Source organism: Hoplias malabaricus, chromosome X2, assembly GCF_029633855.1.
Source record: "Hoplias malabaricus isolate fHopMal1 chromosome X2, fHopMal1.hap1, whole genome shotgun sequence".
Taxonomy (NCBI): domain Eukaryota; kingdom Metazoa; phylum Chordata; class Actinopteri; order Characiformes; family Erythrinidae; genus Hoplias; species Hoplias malabaricus.
This window is the reverse complement of record NC_089819.1, coordinates 17,643,115-17,658,126: the sequence shown is the minus strand read 5'-3', so window position 1 is coordinate 17,658,126 and position 15,012 is coordinate 17,643,115. Positions and strand designations below refer to the sequence as shown.

Here is a 15,012-nt window from a genome sequence, read left to right as displayed (position 1 = left end):
GGCCTTACGTGTTCATTAAAAAATCACGTATTCAACGTTTTTGCATGAGATGAAGACTTATATGTGTCTTGTAGAATAAAGTTATTTAAATGGGACCTGCTCTGCTTTATGTTCAGAAGGCGTCATATATGGGCGGGGATTGGGCGTGGTCGGGGTCTTCATTTTTTCAAACGGGCGTGGTTTTAAAACATGAGTGGGCGTGGCTTCCCTCAGCGCTGCGCTCGTCTGACTCTCGTATCGATCTCTTGAGTCCACAAGAAACACAGGGACTCAGACTCGGACGACGCGGGGTTATTGTCCGTGTGCTGGAGGAGAAATGCGATGGACACACCGGCTTCTGCTGCGTTGTTTATGGACTGACCGCTTTCTCATGGAAGGTGGAACGTAAGGAACGAAAAAGAAAAGGAAAAAAAGGACGAAATAAGTAGATAGAGAAGCCCAGTGGTTCCAGTAGCGTTTCTCCTCACTTTTGTGTTGTTGTTTTTCTTCCCCCTCTACGGCGTGGACGGCTCGGAGCTCCCGGGTGTGTAGTTGCGGTTAAAGTCGCTCGGGGGAGGAAGCTCCAGGCTCGGCTCCTCGGCTGTGGCTCGGCTCGCTCCGTGGCGCTGGATGGCCGGGTATGGGGAGAGCAGACTCCTGCTGCCCCGGGGCTGAGCGCCTCCAGCTCCCGGCCTCACTCCGCCTACTCCTGCTGCTCGGATACCTCTCCGTACTCGGTACAAACTCCGTATTAATTCTTTATTTATCCCCAGCACTTTCTACAAATATTGATAACTGTAGACTGCTTTCAGAAACTGTAATTCGAGCAATAATATCTGAGTATAGTAATTCTGCAAGAAAGTAGAATGTTTTAAAGTGCTGAATAATAGTTCTGTTTTCATATATTTTTTAAAAATCATGTTTTATTGCGCCATTTCTATAGCGCTAGTGGTGTACAATGTTCACTTCAGCTTTTTATCTTTTGTGTTTTTCTTCAGCCAGAAGTCCTCTAGGACTGTAAAGTACTTTTCTAGCTAAGTCACAGTATTTTATTTAAACTTTAGTCATTTTCTACAGTATTTAATAAGACACTGGTATTCAGCCTGTAGAAATACACTTAAGCCAAAAGCCACATTTAAATACAGTACTGTCCTTTAAGTACTAGATAGTGCACTATTTCTGTTTATTTTCTGTGTTGAAAATATTGGAACACAAATCAAGCTTGTGCAAATAATCATTTGTGTGAGGCTCTCACATCTAGTAAATAAACTGTAGTTATTTATAGGAATGTAGTGTTGTCTGAAGAGAAATCTCACTCAAAATCAATCGAATAGGGCCTGAACTTTATAGGTTTTACTCATAAGGAAATGAATAAGGAAAAGAAATAAATGAGTGCCAGGGAAACACCAGTAGGAATTGAACACTGATGCCAATATCTGACTTTTTTCATGCACATCTGCTGATTTATATAATGAATTTATTGATTACAGTGACACAAAAATATCACACTCTTGGATTACAAAAGATTAGTAAGAGATTACAGATATGATTCTGATGTCATTGTGTATCATACTGTATTGTGTTTGATATTTTATGAAGTTTAAGTCAGACATTTGCCATATTGTATATGGACCACAGCACACTCCAGTGTCCCTTAATGACAAAGACTATTTTGCATGATTGGCACATCTCTTAAAATTTCTAATGTGATCGGAAATCTGTCTGAAAGGCAGCTTTTATCTCTGAGAGAATCATCCCTTCTTTGTCTGTTGCATCTACAAAACAAAGCCAAACTAAAGAACTCTCAAGCCTTTGCAGACATTTTTAAAACCGATCATAGAATTTAGAAGTTCTTGTATTTTGCAAAACTAAAGCAACCAGAGAGAGAGTTTGCCTCATGGTTTCTCCATTTTCTTTACTCTGCATTGGTGTTGTATTGATTTGCACAGATCTGTAACTCAGGATTGGGAGATTCTGGCTTTTCCGCTGCTAAATGTCTTACTGCAGGATCACTTTCACTCACTGTACAGTGCAGTTTGTTTTTCACCTATAGTTGCTGACTCTGAGAGAAATGTCCCTTATTATTAAATACTGGGCTTTGGCAAAGCTACAAACTACTCGTTTTTAACCTGGTTTTAACCAGTGCTTTAATGTCCTTAGAGCACAAGGAATGTCATGATCTAATTTTTGATTAATTTAGACTATTTGATGCCAATATAGACTTGTTTATCGGTCAAAAAGTCTGATTTGTTTTTTCTCAAGCAAAGAGTGGTTCTTCTTTCTTAGCAGAGATTATTAAAAAAAAAAAAAAACGCTCCACAACATTGCTTGAGCTACTCTGAATATACCATTGTGTATTTAATTTGGATTTCCATTTTGGACTGGTTAGTGAAAACAGAGTTCCTTTAGAGGGCTTCCTCCAATTTGGAGAGCACTTTATCCCTTTCTGAGAATTTGAATTGTCTTGGGATGAAAAGGAGATGGTGATCGCTACACATTCGGTGCATTCTGCTGGCTTGGCTCTCTGACAGCTGCTCCACTTTGGGTGTCCTGGCTGTAGCCTGTATTCATGCCATTCTGAATTAATGGCAGTGGGAGAATACTGCTGGGTGTCCATTGAGAAGTCACACCTTCGTAATTAATTTAACGTGGACCCTGGGCAGTCAAGCACAACACACTTCAGTGGACCTTAGTGTTGACAGAAAGACAGTTGAACAATTCAGACACGTGCAAAAAGCTGAAATAGAGGTGATTTCAAAGATGCTATCATTTTTATACTGTCTCCCTTTTGTTCCGCATATAGTTTTTTTGAGTTACCCTGCCTGACAGGCTGTCCCAGTGACTTTTAAGGCGTGCACCTGATTTGGTGAGGTTTAAAACAGCTTTAAAGCTGAAACAAACTCAGAATGTTGTGCTATAAAAATACAACACTCGTCAGCATGAAGTGATGTGTCATGGTGTTCACCATTTATTACTAAATGAGATTTATTAATAATCATTCTTTCTTTTGTTTTGGTTGTTGGTGGGGTAGTGCTGCTCAGGGTGCTGAATTTCCAAATGGGAAGATCATCATTATTAAAAGAATAATTCAGTCAAAAATGCCTATTTTTCTAAAAAAAAGCATGAATTCATTAGGAAAAAGACAACGCTGTAAACATGGCATCTTGCTAGTTGGTGTCTATTAAGGAATATTAATTGTTAGAAACATGACTGTGTATGGTTGGGTTTTTTCTTCCTATCTAGAGTGACACAAAGAGCAGAACACCCCCTCCTCCCTTTGTCTTTTGTCATTTCCAGCCGCTTGTGGCTGATGTTCCTCACTGTCATACAAGGAGTTTGAAATGTGATCTTTGTTATCAACCAGGCGCCTTTCACTTAGCCCAGTTTTCAGTGTTCTAGCACATGTTCGGAAGCTATCTGATGAAAGAAACGGTCAGTTAGACAGTGGCTATTTTGCGCGAAATCCAAGAAAATCTCACTAAGGCTTTAGAGCTTGAGATGTCATTCCAACACAGTGGTTTGTAACCCCCCCTGCTGCACGCAGTTGTTAAATTTCACCCCCGGGGTAGGGGGTGTTGGGGGTGGGTAATGGAGGTATTGAAGGGGGGTGCAGTTGACCTCTCTGCCCTGGCCAAATTCCACATCTTGAAATTTCACTCGCTGCTCCAGAGAGGGCCCCACTGCAGCTGAGGAGCCTCACCGAGCAGCCGGCCACCCTGAGAAAATATTTCCAGCAGCTTTAATTGCAACAAGGGTGTACTCTGTGCTCCGAAACGACACACTTCAGTCCTGCAAATTAACTCGGCCTGTGAAACAAACACCTTGTTTTCTCTCTCTCTCTCTCTCTCTCTCTCTCTCTTTTCTTTCTGTGCCTCTCTTTCATTCTCTCTCTCTCTCTCTGCTGTCACTGGTTTGTTACGAGTTTGGTTTTATGATCTTGGCTGAACCAGAAAAGAACACTAAGGACTTTGTTCTTATTACCCTGAAGACTCAGAGTTAAAGACAAGGCCATTGGAGTTTACATGACATTTTTGGATTGCAGACATCCATGAAATGAGTCTTATCTTACAAGCTTCTGCTATCTGTATAAAAGATTTCTTTCAATTATTTCTTTATAAATCTATTTCCGATTGTAGTTCTGTCTTACATGTCCCACATTAAAGGAATTGTTATTGCTGAGCCCACTGAGGCCGAGACCAGCCAGATATGTTGGCACGGAAATGCATGTTGAATCATCTTAGAATATTTATATATAAAAAAAAAACTCTTTAAAAAGGGTTGTAACTCTTGAAATTCAAAAAGAAACAAAGAGGAAGTTATGGCGATTGGGTTTAGAATCACTATTTGGCAGCACACTGAGACATTCTAACACAGACTGTGATAGTTTGATTTGTTCACCCTCTGCTGCTCGTAATAGTTTATGATCTGCTGCCCCCACCTGGGGGACCCCCAAAGACATTCCATTCCTTGCTCTCTCACTCGCTCTGAAATTACAAACAGCCTTCAGCTTGAGGAGACTGGAGGAAGAATGGCCTACTTTCTCCTGCGTTCCTTCGTTGCTCCTCTTATCAAGTGTCTCGGTGTCATTATTGTTATTGGTATGACCGTGGATCCAATTGCTTGGCTCCCTCACAACAGAGATTTTGAAATAGGAGTGTCAGGTGACGGGCTAATTGTGTTTCAGCTACCTAGCCGTGAAAAATAGCTTGTGTCCATGACTGCTGTGAATTGGATTAGGACAGATCTCAGATAAAGGCCTCACAGTTTGCCCTGATCACACACTGGGGCTCAACTGACACCCATCCCACAAGCAACAGCAGGACAGGAAAATAAAAAAAATAAATAAAAAACAACAATAGCAAATTACAGTACTATGTTGTCACTTTTGTGATTCATACAAAAGCTTAATAACTGTTTTGACAAAGTTAATTTACAGAAATGTACAGTTTTACACACACCCCATGAAAAGCATTGAAATATGATGGGATGCTCTAGAGCAACTGCATATGTGCTTAAGGTCACCATGCCGAATACCAAGCATTAGACTAGTTGGGTTAAAGGTCCCCAGAACTAGACGACGGAGCAGAGAAACAGCATTCTTTTAAGTGATGTAGCATCATCCAATTCCTTTGGATTGAGTTAGAGTGGAATGTATGATCCACAGCTAATCATCCATCATCAGTACCTGACCATTCTAAAGTTCTCACAGCTGAATGTAATCATATAGTCAGAGAAGTGTTCCAACATCCAGTCAAATGCTCTCTCACAAGAGTAGAAGCTGTTACTGCAGGAAAGCGGGGGCAGAATCTGTTTCTGGGTGTGTCTATGTATATAGCTAATGTTTACACCGTGTTTGCAAAGTTTGATATTAAACTATGATATTTATTGTACATTGACAACGTGTGTAGTGTTTGGTTTTATATATTTGTCGTTAGTGCTGATGTAAGATCAGAATTGTTGGACGTTTATTCACCAACGCGTACATGCAGCTGATGGCGTGCTGGAGACTTATGAGTTTGGTGGGTGACGAGGTCACGCTGGGCCTCAGTGAAAGGCCTCTCTGTTTGTGGGTGGGGCGTGGGGCATGCCTACCTAATGTGGTTACATCTGCAGCTGGCAATTTTGTCATGTTGGAGCCTTTGCTCAACTATCTTTTTTGAGTCATTCATTAATTAATGTCATATATATCTGATAAAGTTGAGGCGGTTTTACAAGAAAAGCTTCACAATATTTGTGTTTAATGATTATCATGCTACTGGCTTTTGTGAGACAAAGGGCTGCAGTATGCAGAGTTAACCCACTAACCAATCGCAGTGAGTTGGGCTCAGCTGGACAGATCACAGTGCCACATGAGTATGTCTGTAGGTTTTTAAATGACTAATGGTTCATATAATACAACTGCGCATAATTATTTGAATTAATTTAAGCACATACGATTTTAAAATATGTTACATTATTGAATCCAACACTGGGGCAAAACATCTTCTGTCCTCTTATGAATACTCTCATAAACTATTAATGAATATGTGTTGAAAAGTGTTACTTTGTAAATATGTAATTCAATACTTATATATGTGTTATGAAGTCTCTTTGTAGATAGTCTTTAAACAAAGTGTAAGTAGATAGTGTTTCACATTATCATGGATCTGCTTGTGTTTCAAAGTCAGTGAATAATCTATGATTTTATTAAAGTAGATTTACATTTATATGAAAATATATGCTTGCTCCTTTTAAGTAAATATTTAACTCGTTAGGGTTTTTAGAAAATTATATTTTTGTTGTAGTAACAAAAATCTAAATAATTTCTAGAACAATTCTTTGGTCTTTGTCTAAAGAAAAACATGTATCTGCAAAATAGTAACTTAATAGGATAAGGGGAAAAACCCTTAACTTTGGAAGTCAATGTAAATATTTTATTCAGAGTACTTTTGGAACATTTCCATTGGTCCATTTATTATGACATTATCGTACACTATGAAGGATAGCAGCTTTGTTCAAATGATGTAGTAAACTATAAATTGTTTTTGAAAATGAGATTAGATAAGATTCTTTTGATACAAAGAAAACTGCATTGTTTGTTTTGTCTTGGCACTGCCATCTATTTGGAGAGTTATATACTTAGAGCTGAGTTCTTATCCTTCCCCTTTCACCCTCATTCCTCGCTAGCAGCTCAACATAGATTTCACTTTCCAAGAGACAACCGATTTTCTAGTTCATCTGATAATGTAGTTACAATATTTTTATGTTTTGCTTATAATTTTCACTATGGATTTCTATTCTGCTTGTAGAATTATCAGTAGTGGCGCTGTAGAAAGGAGTTCGCCCAGCAAATCCCTGTTTGTAGTGCTCACAATTCAGTTGTGCATTCTAAGATACAGTCTCATCACTAGATATGAAATAACTCCCAGCAGTTGCTGAATAATGTAAAGTGCACTGTAAGAAGCCTTAAGATGAATAACTGAATAATAAGCAATGGATCTTGGCTTGAGATTCTTCTTTTTTTCTTGGAATAAAAACAGTACCTTTGCAGAAATGCTAAAACCCACCATGCTGAAGTGTGTGTGGGGGTTCATTAAGGCCTTTATCTTGGCGTTTTCAAAGCCTTGCTTTTTGTACCACAACACGGCTTCAGCTGGGCTTCCATATTGTTTTACAGCTTGTTAGTGAAACCCAATCTGGCCGTGCTTCGTCATGCCTCCTCCGCTGGCTGCAGTGGGTCGCGGTGGGCTGATCTTCCGCTGCCTGCAGTACGCCATCATCTGATAATCAAATCACATGCATTTGAATGGGCTGTGGTTGGAAGCTCTTGGCAGAGCAGGCTGCAGTGGGAGGCCCTTACTGTGGAAGATTGAGTCATTACAGGCGTGTTAATGGAGAGGCTGCAGCTCATATCAGATTATGAGAGGCCTCCCTTTCTTTCCCCTCTCGCTCTTTTCCTTTCACTCTTTCCCTTTCTCTTATTCTTTGATGCTCACTCTTTTACTCTCTCCATTGCCCACTCACTCTCTGAGGTAATGCAGTTGGACCACACTTGAGCATATCACAGCTAATGGTGTATGAGTGTTTCTCTCTCTCTCTCTCTTGCACTTTCTCACTCTCAGGCGTTTTATTTTGTGCTATGTCATTGCTTGATAATGGAGTGAAGTGCTTTGTGTGTGAAATCAATAATGAAACAGAGCCTCTTACCGTTTTTAAACAAACAAAAAACATTGTGACTTGGTGTGTAGAATGCTTTTTACCAATGCAGCTCACATTCGGACTTCTGAGCGGCCAAAGCTAGAAAAAACAACTGACTGTGGCCTTCAGTCTGGAGAGGAAAGTGGATTAACATGAACATTTATGCTCCATTGAAAAGAACTTAGTTGAATATTAGCTCAGAGTAAGTGGCTAAAGTTGACTCTATGATGAGTGGCTCTTTGTAGTTCCAGGCTAAGGGTGCTAATCCAACCTCTGTATTCCTTACCGTAGAAACGCCTCTGTGTTTTCTTCCTTTGATGTACCAATTTATGTGATCTTATTGGCACAATAAAGGAGTTCCTCCAGTGATAACAGGAGATTTTACACACTCTTTGAGCTTGCTCTTTCTGCCTTTTGTACCATAGTGTAAAACAAGGTGCAGAGTCTGACCTTGAAGAAACGCTTATGCAAGACAAACCCCAGCTTAGGAAATTCCAGTTTGGACCTATTCAGGACATATAGTTAAATACATCTCACGCATAGTTTTTACTTGTATTCTTGTAACTCTGGGTGTCTTATATTGCATGCAAATACGCAAGCCCACAAAAGTTGATGAGACAGTAATGATATAATTCTGGCTTATTAAACCAAGTCAGGTCATTCGATTAACGACACTGTACAAGCTGTGCAAGTTTGTTTTTCTTTTAAATGTGTTGTGTGAATATAAGGCCGTATCTCCACTTCATGCTTGTGGTGTTCGCTACCAGAAATAAATCAGTGAAAATGACTGGGGATTTTTTTTTCACAAAGGAGGGTCATTTGAACTACAAGGTTTTTAATAAAAGGTTTGTATTTGATCAGTCAGAACTATCACTGATAATGCTAGTAGACCTCCAGAAATCTCTTTGGTAGGTTTTACTTTAAGCTTTCGTTTAAAGGAAATCAGACCATCATTTTCCTCATTCAGAATCATGTATCATTCCTCTCTGATATCGTCAGTGGTCTGAACAATACAAAATTTTGTCACATTTTTACCACAGTGAGGATCCACCTCTCCCTTGATGACCATTAATAAGTCCCTCTTTTTTTTTACTCTGACATCTAGGAGAGAGCCAGGTGCAGACCACACAGTGTCGGATCCAGAAGTGCACCACAGACTTTGTCTCGCTGACCTCACACCTGAACCCCTCCCTGGATGGCTTTGACGCCGAGTTCTGCAAAGCTCTGCGGGCTTACTCCGGCTGCACACACCGCACCTCCAAGAGCTGCAGGGGAAACCTGGTCTTCCACTCAGCCCTGCTGGGCATCAGTGACCTCATGAGCCAGAGAAACTGCTCCAAGGATGGCCCTACGTCCTCTACACACCCAGTGGCCCCCATCGAGCCCTGCAACTACCACAGCCGGCACCAGCACCAGATCACCTTGCAAGGGACAGGAGTCGAAAACCCACGCCCCAACTACCTTTTCTGCGGCCTGTTTGGGGACCCGCATCTCAGAACTTTTAAGGACCAGTTTCAGACCTGTAAGGTGGAGGGGGCGTGGCCTCTTATCGATAACAATTACCTGTCAGTGCAGGTGACAAATGTGCCGGTGGTGATGGGATCCAGTGCTACTGCAACTAATAAGGTGAGTTATTACAAAGGGTGTAAATCTAACCTGTTAATTATTTTATTATTTAGGTTTCGTAAGGGAGGAATATCATACATTCTCAAATCTCACCACAGCTCAATTTATTTATTTTCTTATAGTTTATAGATGTATTTAGAAATACACTCAACTATTAACACAGTAATGGAATGCACATTAAAAAAATAACAATAAATATTGGTAAAATTATTATAAATAATGTTTCAGGATTGATTCAGTCAAACTGTCAAATCTTGGTTCACTGATTCATTTGTACTTGCCTAGTTGCTGGTATGTTAACTTTTATTTAACTTCTTCTTTTTGAAGGATTGCTTCAACCAGAATATTTAAACACCGAGAGCTTGAAAGCCTTTGCTGTTATCCTATGTGTAGTGGGAGCGAATTGTTTGTTCTGGCTCTGATACTTTGAAAATAATGAATATTTGGTGGGATATATCATTAGAACTTTGAATATCAACATAGCATCTCTCAGGAAACTTCCCAGTTTTGTACGATGAGCATCTCATTCACAGTATTTGTGTAGATTACATTTTTTATTTGGTTTTGTATCAGAGAGGGTCTGCTCCCTGAAATTTTAAAATATAGCACAGTTATTTTTTAGCCATCAGCAGATTCCCTGTCAAATTCGTATTGAGATTTTGAACTCGGTGGGAAATAGGTCATTTTACTGCAGCACATAAGCAGTTCTTTTAATAACAACACTATGTACGCGTCAGAACAGAAAAATGTATTTAAATTAAGAGTGACAAATAAAGCTTATCAGTCGGACACTCAGATGGGTGAGAAATGTAAAGGCTATTTTAGCTGTGGCCAAGTGTTCACAGGTGTTAGTTGGACAAAGCAGAGCGCTCAGATCTTGTGACTAACACTTGTGACTAACATGTACGTGAGAGTTTAAGGTTGTTAATAACTGGATGTAGCCTGGGCTGTGGTACAGCCCTTAATAAGGTGGCCTTGAAAGAAGGCTCTGTCTCTGTTTTTCCAACTGCATGGCTGTAAGTTCTCTCTCTCGCAGTATGTTGACTTCTACATGCTACATGCCTTTCTTTGTTTAAGGCTCAGTAAATATTTGTTCAAATATAGAAGGGAAATATTTCAGATATCTAACAGACAGATTTCTTTTTTCTTTCATATAACACAAATAAAATTGAAGGCTGGACTGAGCTAATGCTAACTACCTCTCATTTGTGACCTTGTGACTTTGGAGGTGGGGGTGCATTATTAACTGTTTGCCCGTAATTATTAGCACACACTGCTCCACTGAGGCCCTTTCAGCTGCCTCACCTAATGGCCAGCTAGTGGTCATTTTTCATCCATGTCATGCGAACAAAGCTTGCATTCATCCTTCACTAATGTAACGCCACACATCTTGTTAGTCAGCAGGCCTTTGCCTCCGTTTCAGCGTTGTGGAACACCACCATTTTAAACCTGTACGGTATGTTCATGTGTACAGGAGACCACACATAAGTGTGCTACTCTGCAGCTTGAATGTGGATTAGAGCTCAAATAGCATTTTGATTTGACCTAATGTAGTCAGTCAGTTAGCACTTGTTTGGTGTCCCAATAGTTGTCTTTAGATTAGAGTTGGAATACAGTGAGATTTAGTCTTTTTTTAGCACATAGTTGGAATTCTATGCAAAACATGATGATAAATCTGTTTTCTTTCATGGATGAAGTGTTTCTGAAATGATTCAGTGTTTATCAAATAGCTCTAAAGCTAAAGTAAAAATGTAAAAATTTAGACACAATGAGATCTTGGCTTATTATTTATATTTGGGTGAGAAAAAAACACCAGTCCTGATTTTAAGGAGCTAAAGATTCAGTAAACCAACAAAAGCAGTGATAAAAATTTTAGTTCAACAGTGCTTTACTCAATTTTGTTGAAATGTATGGCAGAAATAACATCAAAAGAAAGAATGAAAGAATATAATCTCAGTTATAGCTAAACTGTATAAAGTTAACTCACAAAAAATATAAATATTTTATTTGTGTCTAAGAATATAAATATTGTATTTGGGATGCTGTATTCACATTGTCTGTAAAACAGTAAACTGATGTGAATCCCTTACATTCTGTGTTTTCAGATCACAATAATATTTAAACCATACCAGGAGTGTACAGATCAGAAGGTGTACCAGGCGGTGACTGATGACCTGCCGGCTGCGTTTGTGGATGGGACCGTGATGGGGGGCTCCAGTGAGATGCGCAGTTTGCTAGTGATTGAGAAGTCTCCAGGTCGTCACGTCGAGCTGCATGCTGCCTACATCGGTGTGACGGTGGTGGTACGGCAACTGGGCCGCTACCTGACTTTGGCCGTGCGCATGCCTGAGGAACTGGCCATGGCCTTTGATGAAACGCAGGACCTGCAGCTGTGCATGAACGGCTGCCCCAGCTCAGAGCGCATCGACCAAGAGGGCCATCTACAACTACCAGTGCTTGGTCTTCAGCAGCAGCAACAGCAGCAGGCCAGGCCTGGGACTGCCACCCCGCAGCAGGGGTCCACCTTCAGCTTGGAGTCTGCCTCCAGCAAGTGCAGTGAGCAGCTGGGAATCAAGGACATTTACTTCCACTCTTGTGTTTTTGACCTCCTGACCACCGGAGATGCTAACTTCACCTCGGCTGCCTACAACGCGCTGAAGGATGTGGAAATGCTCCACCCCAAAAGGGAGCACTGGCACATTTTTTCACGCTCTGGAGCCCAACAAAGCTCCTCAGCGGCAATAAACGCACTTCTGTTGTGCTTACTCCTAATCTTGCTAGGGCCATGACCATTTCCATTTTAAAAAATTGCAAAAAATTAGACTGTTTGAGAACAATCAAAAAGTTACTTGTATATACTGTGTATACATCTACGGAGGAGACGGGAAATGTACCTTTCTATGACTGTAAATTTTGTGTACATGCCATTTTCAAAAGTGGGGTGGGGTGGCTGGGGCTTAGAGATTTTATTTTATTTTAAAGTTTTTTAATACGTTTTTTTTTCTAGGTTTTTTTGTTTTTATTTTTACTTTATTTTTTGGTAATATTGTTTTGTCGTCGTCCTCATGAGAGGATGTCTTAAAAGCACTTTATTTTTTTATGTTGCAACTACAGAACAGTGTTCCCACAAGCGCTTTTATTGTTTGGATTTTCAGTGAAATTCTTTACGTGTGTCTGTACATAGATAGAACATACCTCACCATTTTATTCCACAGAACCCTGTGGCAGTAGGTTTTTCAGTAATGTGGTTTGAAGTCCGAAGGATCAGAAGGAGTTGTGACAGTCACAGTATCTGTCTGTACATCGTTCCTTGTTTTGTAGTCTATAACTCAGTATCGTAGTAACATTTGTCTGAGCATAGATTTAAAACTAAAGAAATATGAAGAATCCAAGCAAACACAAAGACATAGGCTGAAGTAAAGCTAATCCTCAATGGCTTAAAACAGGGGAGTTGACTATTGTTCAGTGACTTGTTGCATATCCTGCCGCTCAAATTTAATTTGCATTCAGTTACGGTCCTGCGTTTCATCAGTGACAATCAGAAACTTTTATACACAGTAAAGATGTGCATGTAACAGTCATGGATAGCACTGTGATGGCAAAACAATCTGATTCGATCGAGGTATTCCTGTCCAGAGTGAAGTTCAACACTATATTAACTGAGGGAACTGGAAGGTGGTGATTTATCCTGTGCTGGCGAGCCATGCCTTGCATTCTGTGGGATCAGATGGAGCTGCAGATTTTTCTTTGTCTTTCAGCTCTAAACTCTTCTATAGTTTCTCTCTGTTGCCAAACAAGGCTGGCCATCAGTTCTTTGTTGTCCAGTATGATATCTTATTGTCCTCCAACCAAAGATCTTGTGCATCCTTTAGCTATTACAGCATGTGGCTGGTGCAAGCATTACACTGTTATACCAGAGATAGCATTATCTTTCCTTGAAAAAGATATTTCATATGACTTAATTTTGCCAAAAATTGGTGTGAGTCACTGTTTTGATGGGGACACTCCTGGCATTTCCTAATTAGCACATGAAGCCCATGGCACTATTTTATGTTTGGCGCAAACAACTGTTATTTTATACTCCTTTGTAGACCTGTACATCCAAGAAATGCAAAATGTGTTTGACAATTTTCTTTTGCTCCTCAGAGAAAGTTTATAAAGTCTTTAAGGAGCTTCCTCATCCACAGACAAATTGAAGTACACTATAATTGGAGAACTTCCAAATATCTAATTGGTTTTGATGAAATATTCACAACACATGCTCTTTTACTGAAAAACCTCACTGTGCTTTGAGTTTGCAATGAACTGATTATGCCAGCAATGTTAAATCTCGTACATTATGGTAATTGCCTTACGGTGCATCCAGAGTGGAAGCCCAACAAAACGCTCCCCAACCTAAAATCTTCCTATGTACCATATTACTTTTTTAAGACTTGCTACTGTAGACTCATGTTTGTACGTTTTATTTGCAACTACTGCCAGTGCCGAAGAGCTGCTACCATACTGTGACAAGTGTAATAGATTGTATTTGGAACACTGAGAGCGGTGATTGGCCAAATCCTAGATAGTCTGTATTGATTGGCCAAATTTTAAATGGTCTGTATTGATTGGCCGAATATTAGATAGGCTTTATTTCATTGTGTAATGGAATATTTAAAGACCAGAGCAAGGCATCTGAGTGCAATTAACTGCAAAGATAAGCCTTCATCCTGTGTTTTTGCTTTGTTGCATTTGATTTTGTGACATTTTTTTCTTGAGTGAATTCTGTTTTTGTGAAGAGTGACTGCTCAATGTTTATACTTAAATTATTTATGAAATATAGTGTCTTGTTAGAAAAGCTAAGCTCCATATTCTTGCTGTTTGGAAAAAAAATTGAGATGTGATTGTATCGCCACCTAGTGGACCACCATTGTTACTTCAGTGTTTTAGTATTGTACTGGATGCGGTGACATAAAAACAAGGAAAAAAGAAAAAAAAATGTGTTTTATTTAAGACATTAAATGAAAATACATAAACGCTGTCGACCTTTGTTTATTATTGTACTGTTGGCTCATCAGTTGTCCCTCTTGAATTGTTCTGATATTGCCAATGGAAAATTTAAAACATGCTGCATTGGTGTTATGGTCTGTGTAGTTCAGATACAAATCATACACGTTCATATCCAGCCACTCAGTTATTCTGTGAGTGGCGTATTGACATTAACATATTACATGGAAAACCTAATTAAGTGGAACATGCTTTTACCTCTACGAAGTTACATTGTTAGGATGTAAACAGTGTTATTCAATGTCAAAAGAGATTGTGGTAATAGGAACCAGACTTCGAAAGAGTTTAATGTCTCTAAAACCTCCCTCTCAAAAACTACAGGAAACTGTGATAAATATGTTGTAGAACATTGTTTTATGAAAACTTGGCAATTGTATTTTGGCCTGAAAGTTGCAGTGTATATTAAAATGCAAGGTACTTTTTGGGAAAACTTTTACCAGGAGGCCAATGTGGATTTACCGTTAAGAGAATGGTAAATGACTGTAAAGCTAGATGGGGGGTGAGGGGGTGTTGCAGGTTGCTGATCAGTTCATAAACAGCCACAGCAACCCTAGTGTTTAGGTGTAGGATTTAAATGTAAAGCGAATGATGACAACAGGACTTTAGTGGTTGCAGGTAGGAGGAGCATGGGCTGGGCCCTATGTGAAGTTCTAACGGATTGGCATTGGATATTTTCTCATCCTG

At 39.7% G+C, this 15,012-nt stretch overlaps 1 protein-coding gene across 1 annotated transcript; it reads left to right on the top strand.

Moving 5' to 3' along the window:
* Nucleotides 1-261: 261 nt before the first annotated feature.
* On the top strand, nt 262-14,249 carry LOC136676709 (repulsive guidance molecule B-like). The gene is made up of 3 exons (XM_066653895.1): nt 262-716; nt 8,762-9,282; nt 11,388-14,249. The coding sequence occupies exons 1-3, from the start codon at nt 620-622 to the stop codon at nt 12,069-12,071; spliced, it is 1,302 nt and encodes a 433-aa protein (XP_066509992.1). The 5' UTR covers nt 262-619; the 3' UTR covers nt 12,072-14,249.
* The last annotated feature ends 763 nt before the right edge of the window (nt 14,250-15,012 follow it).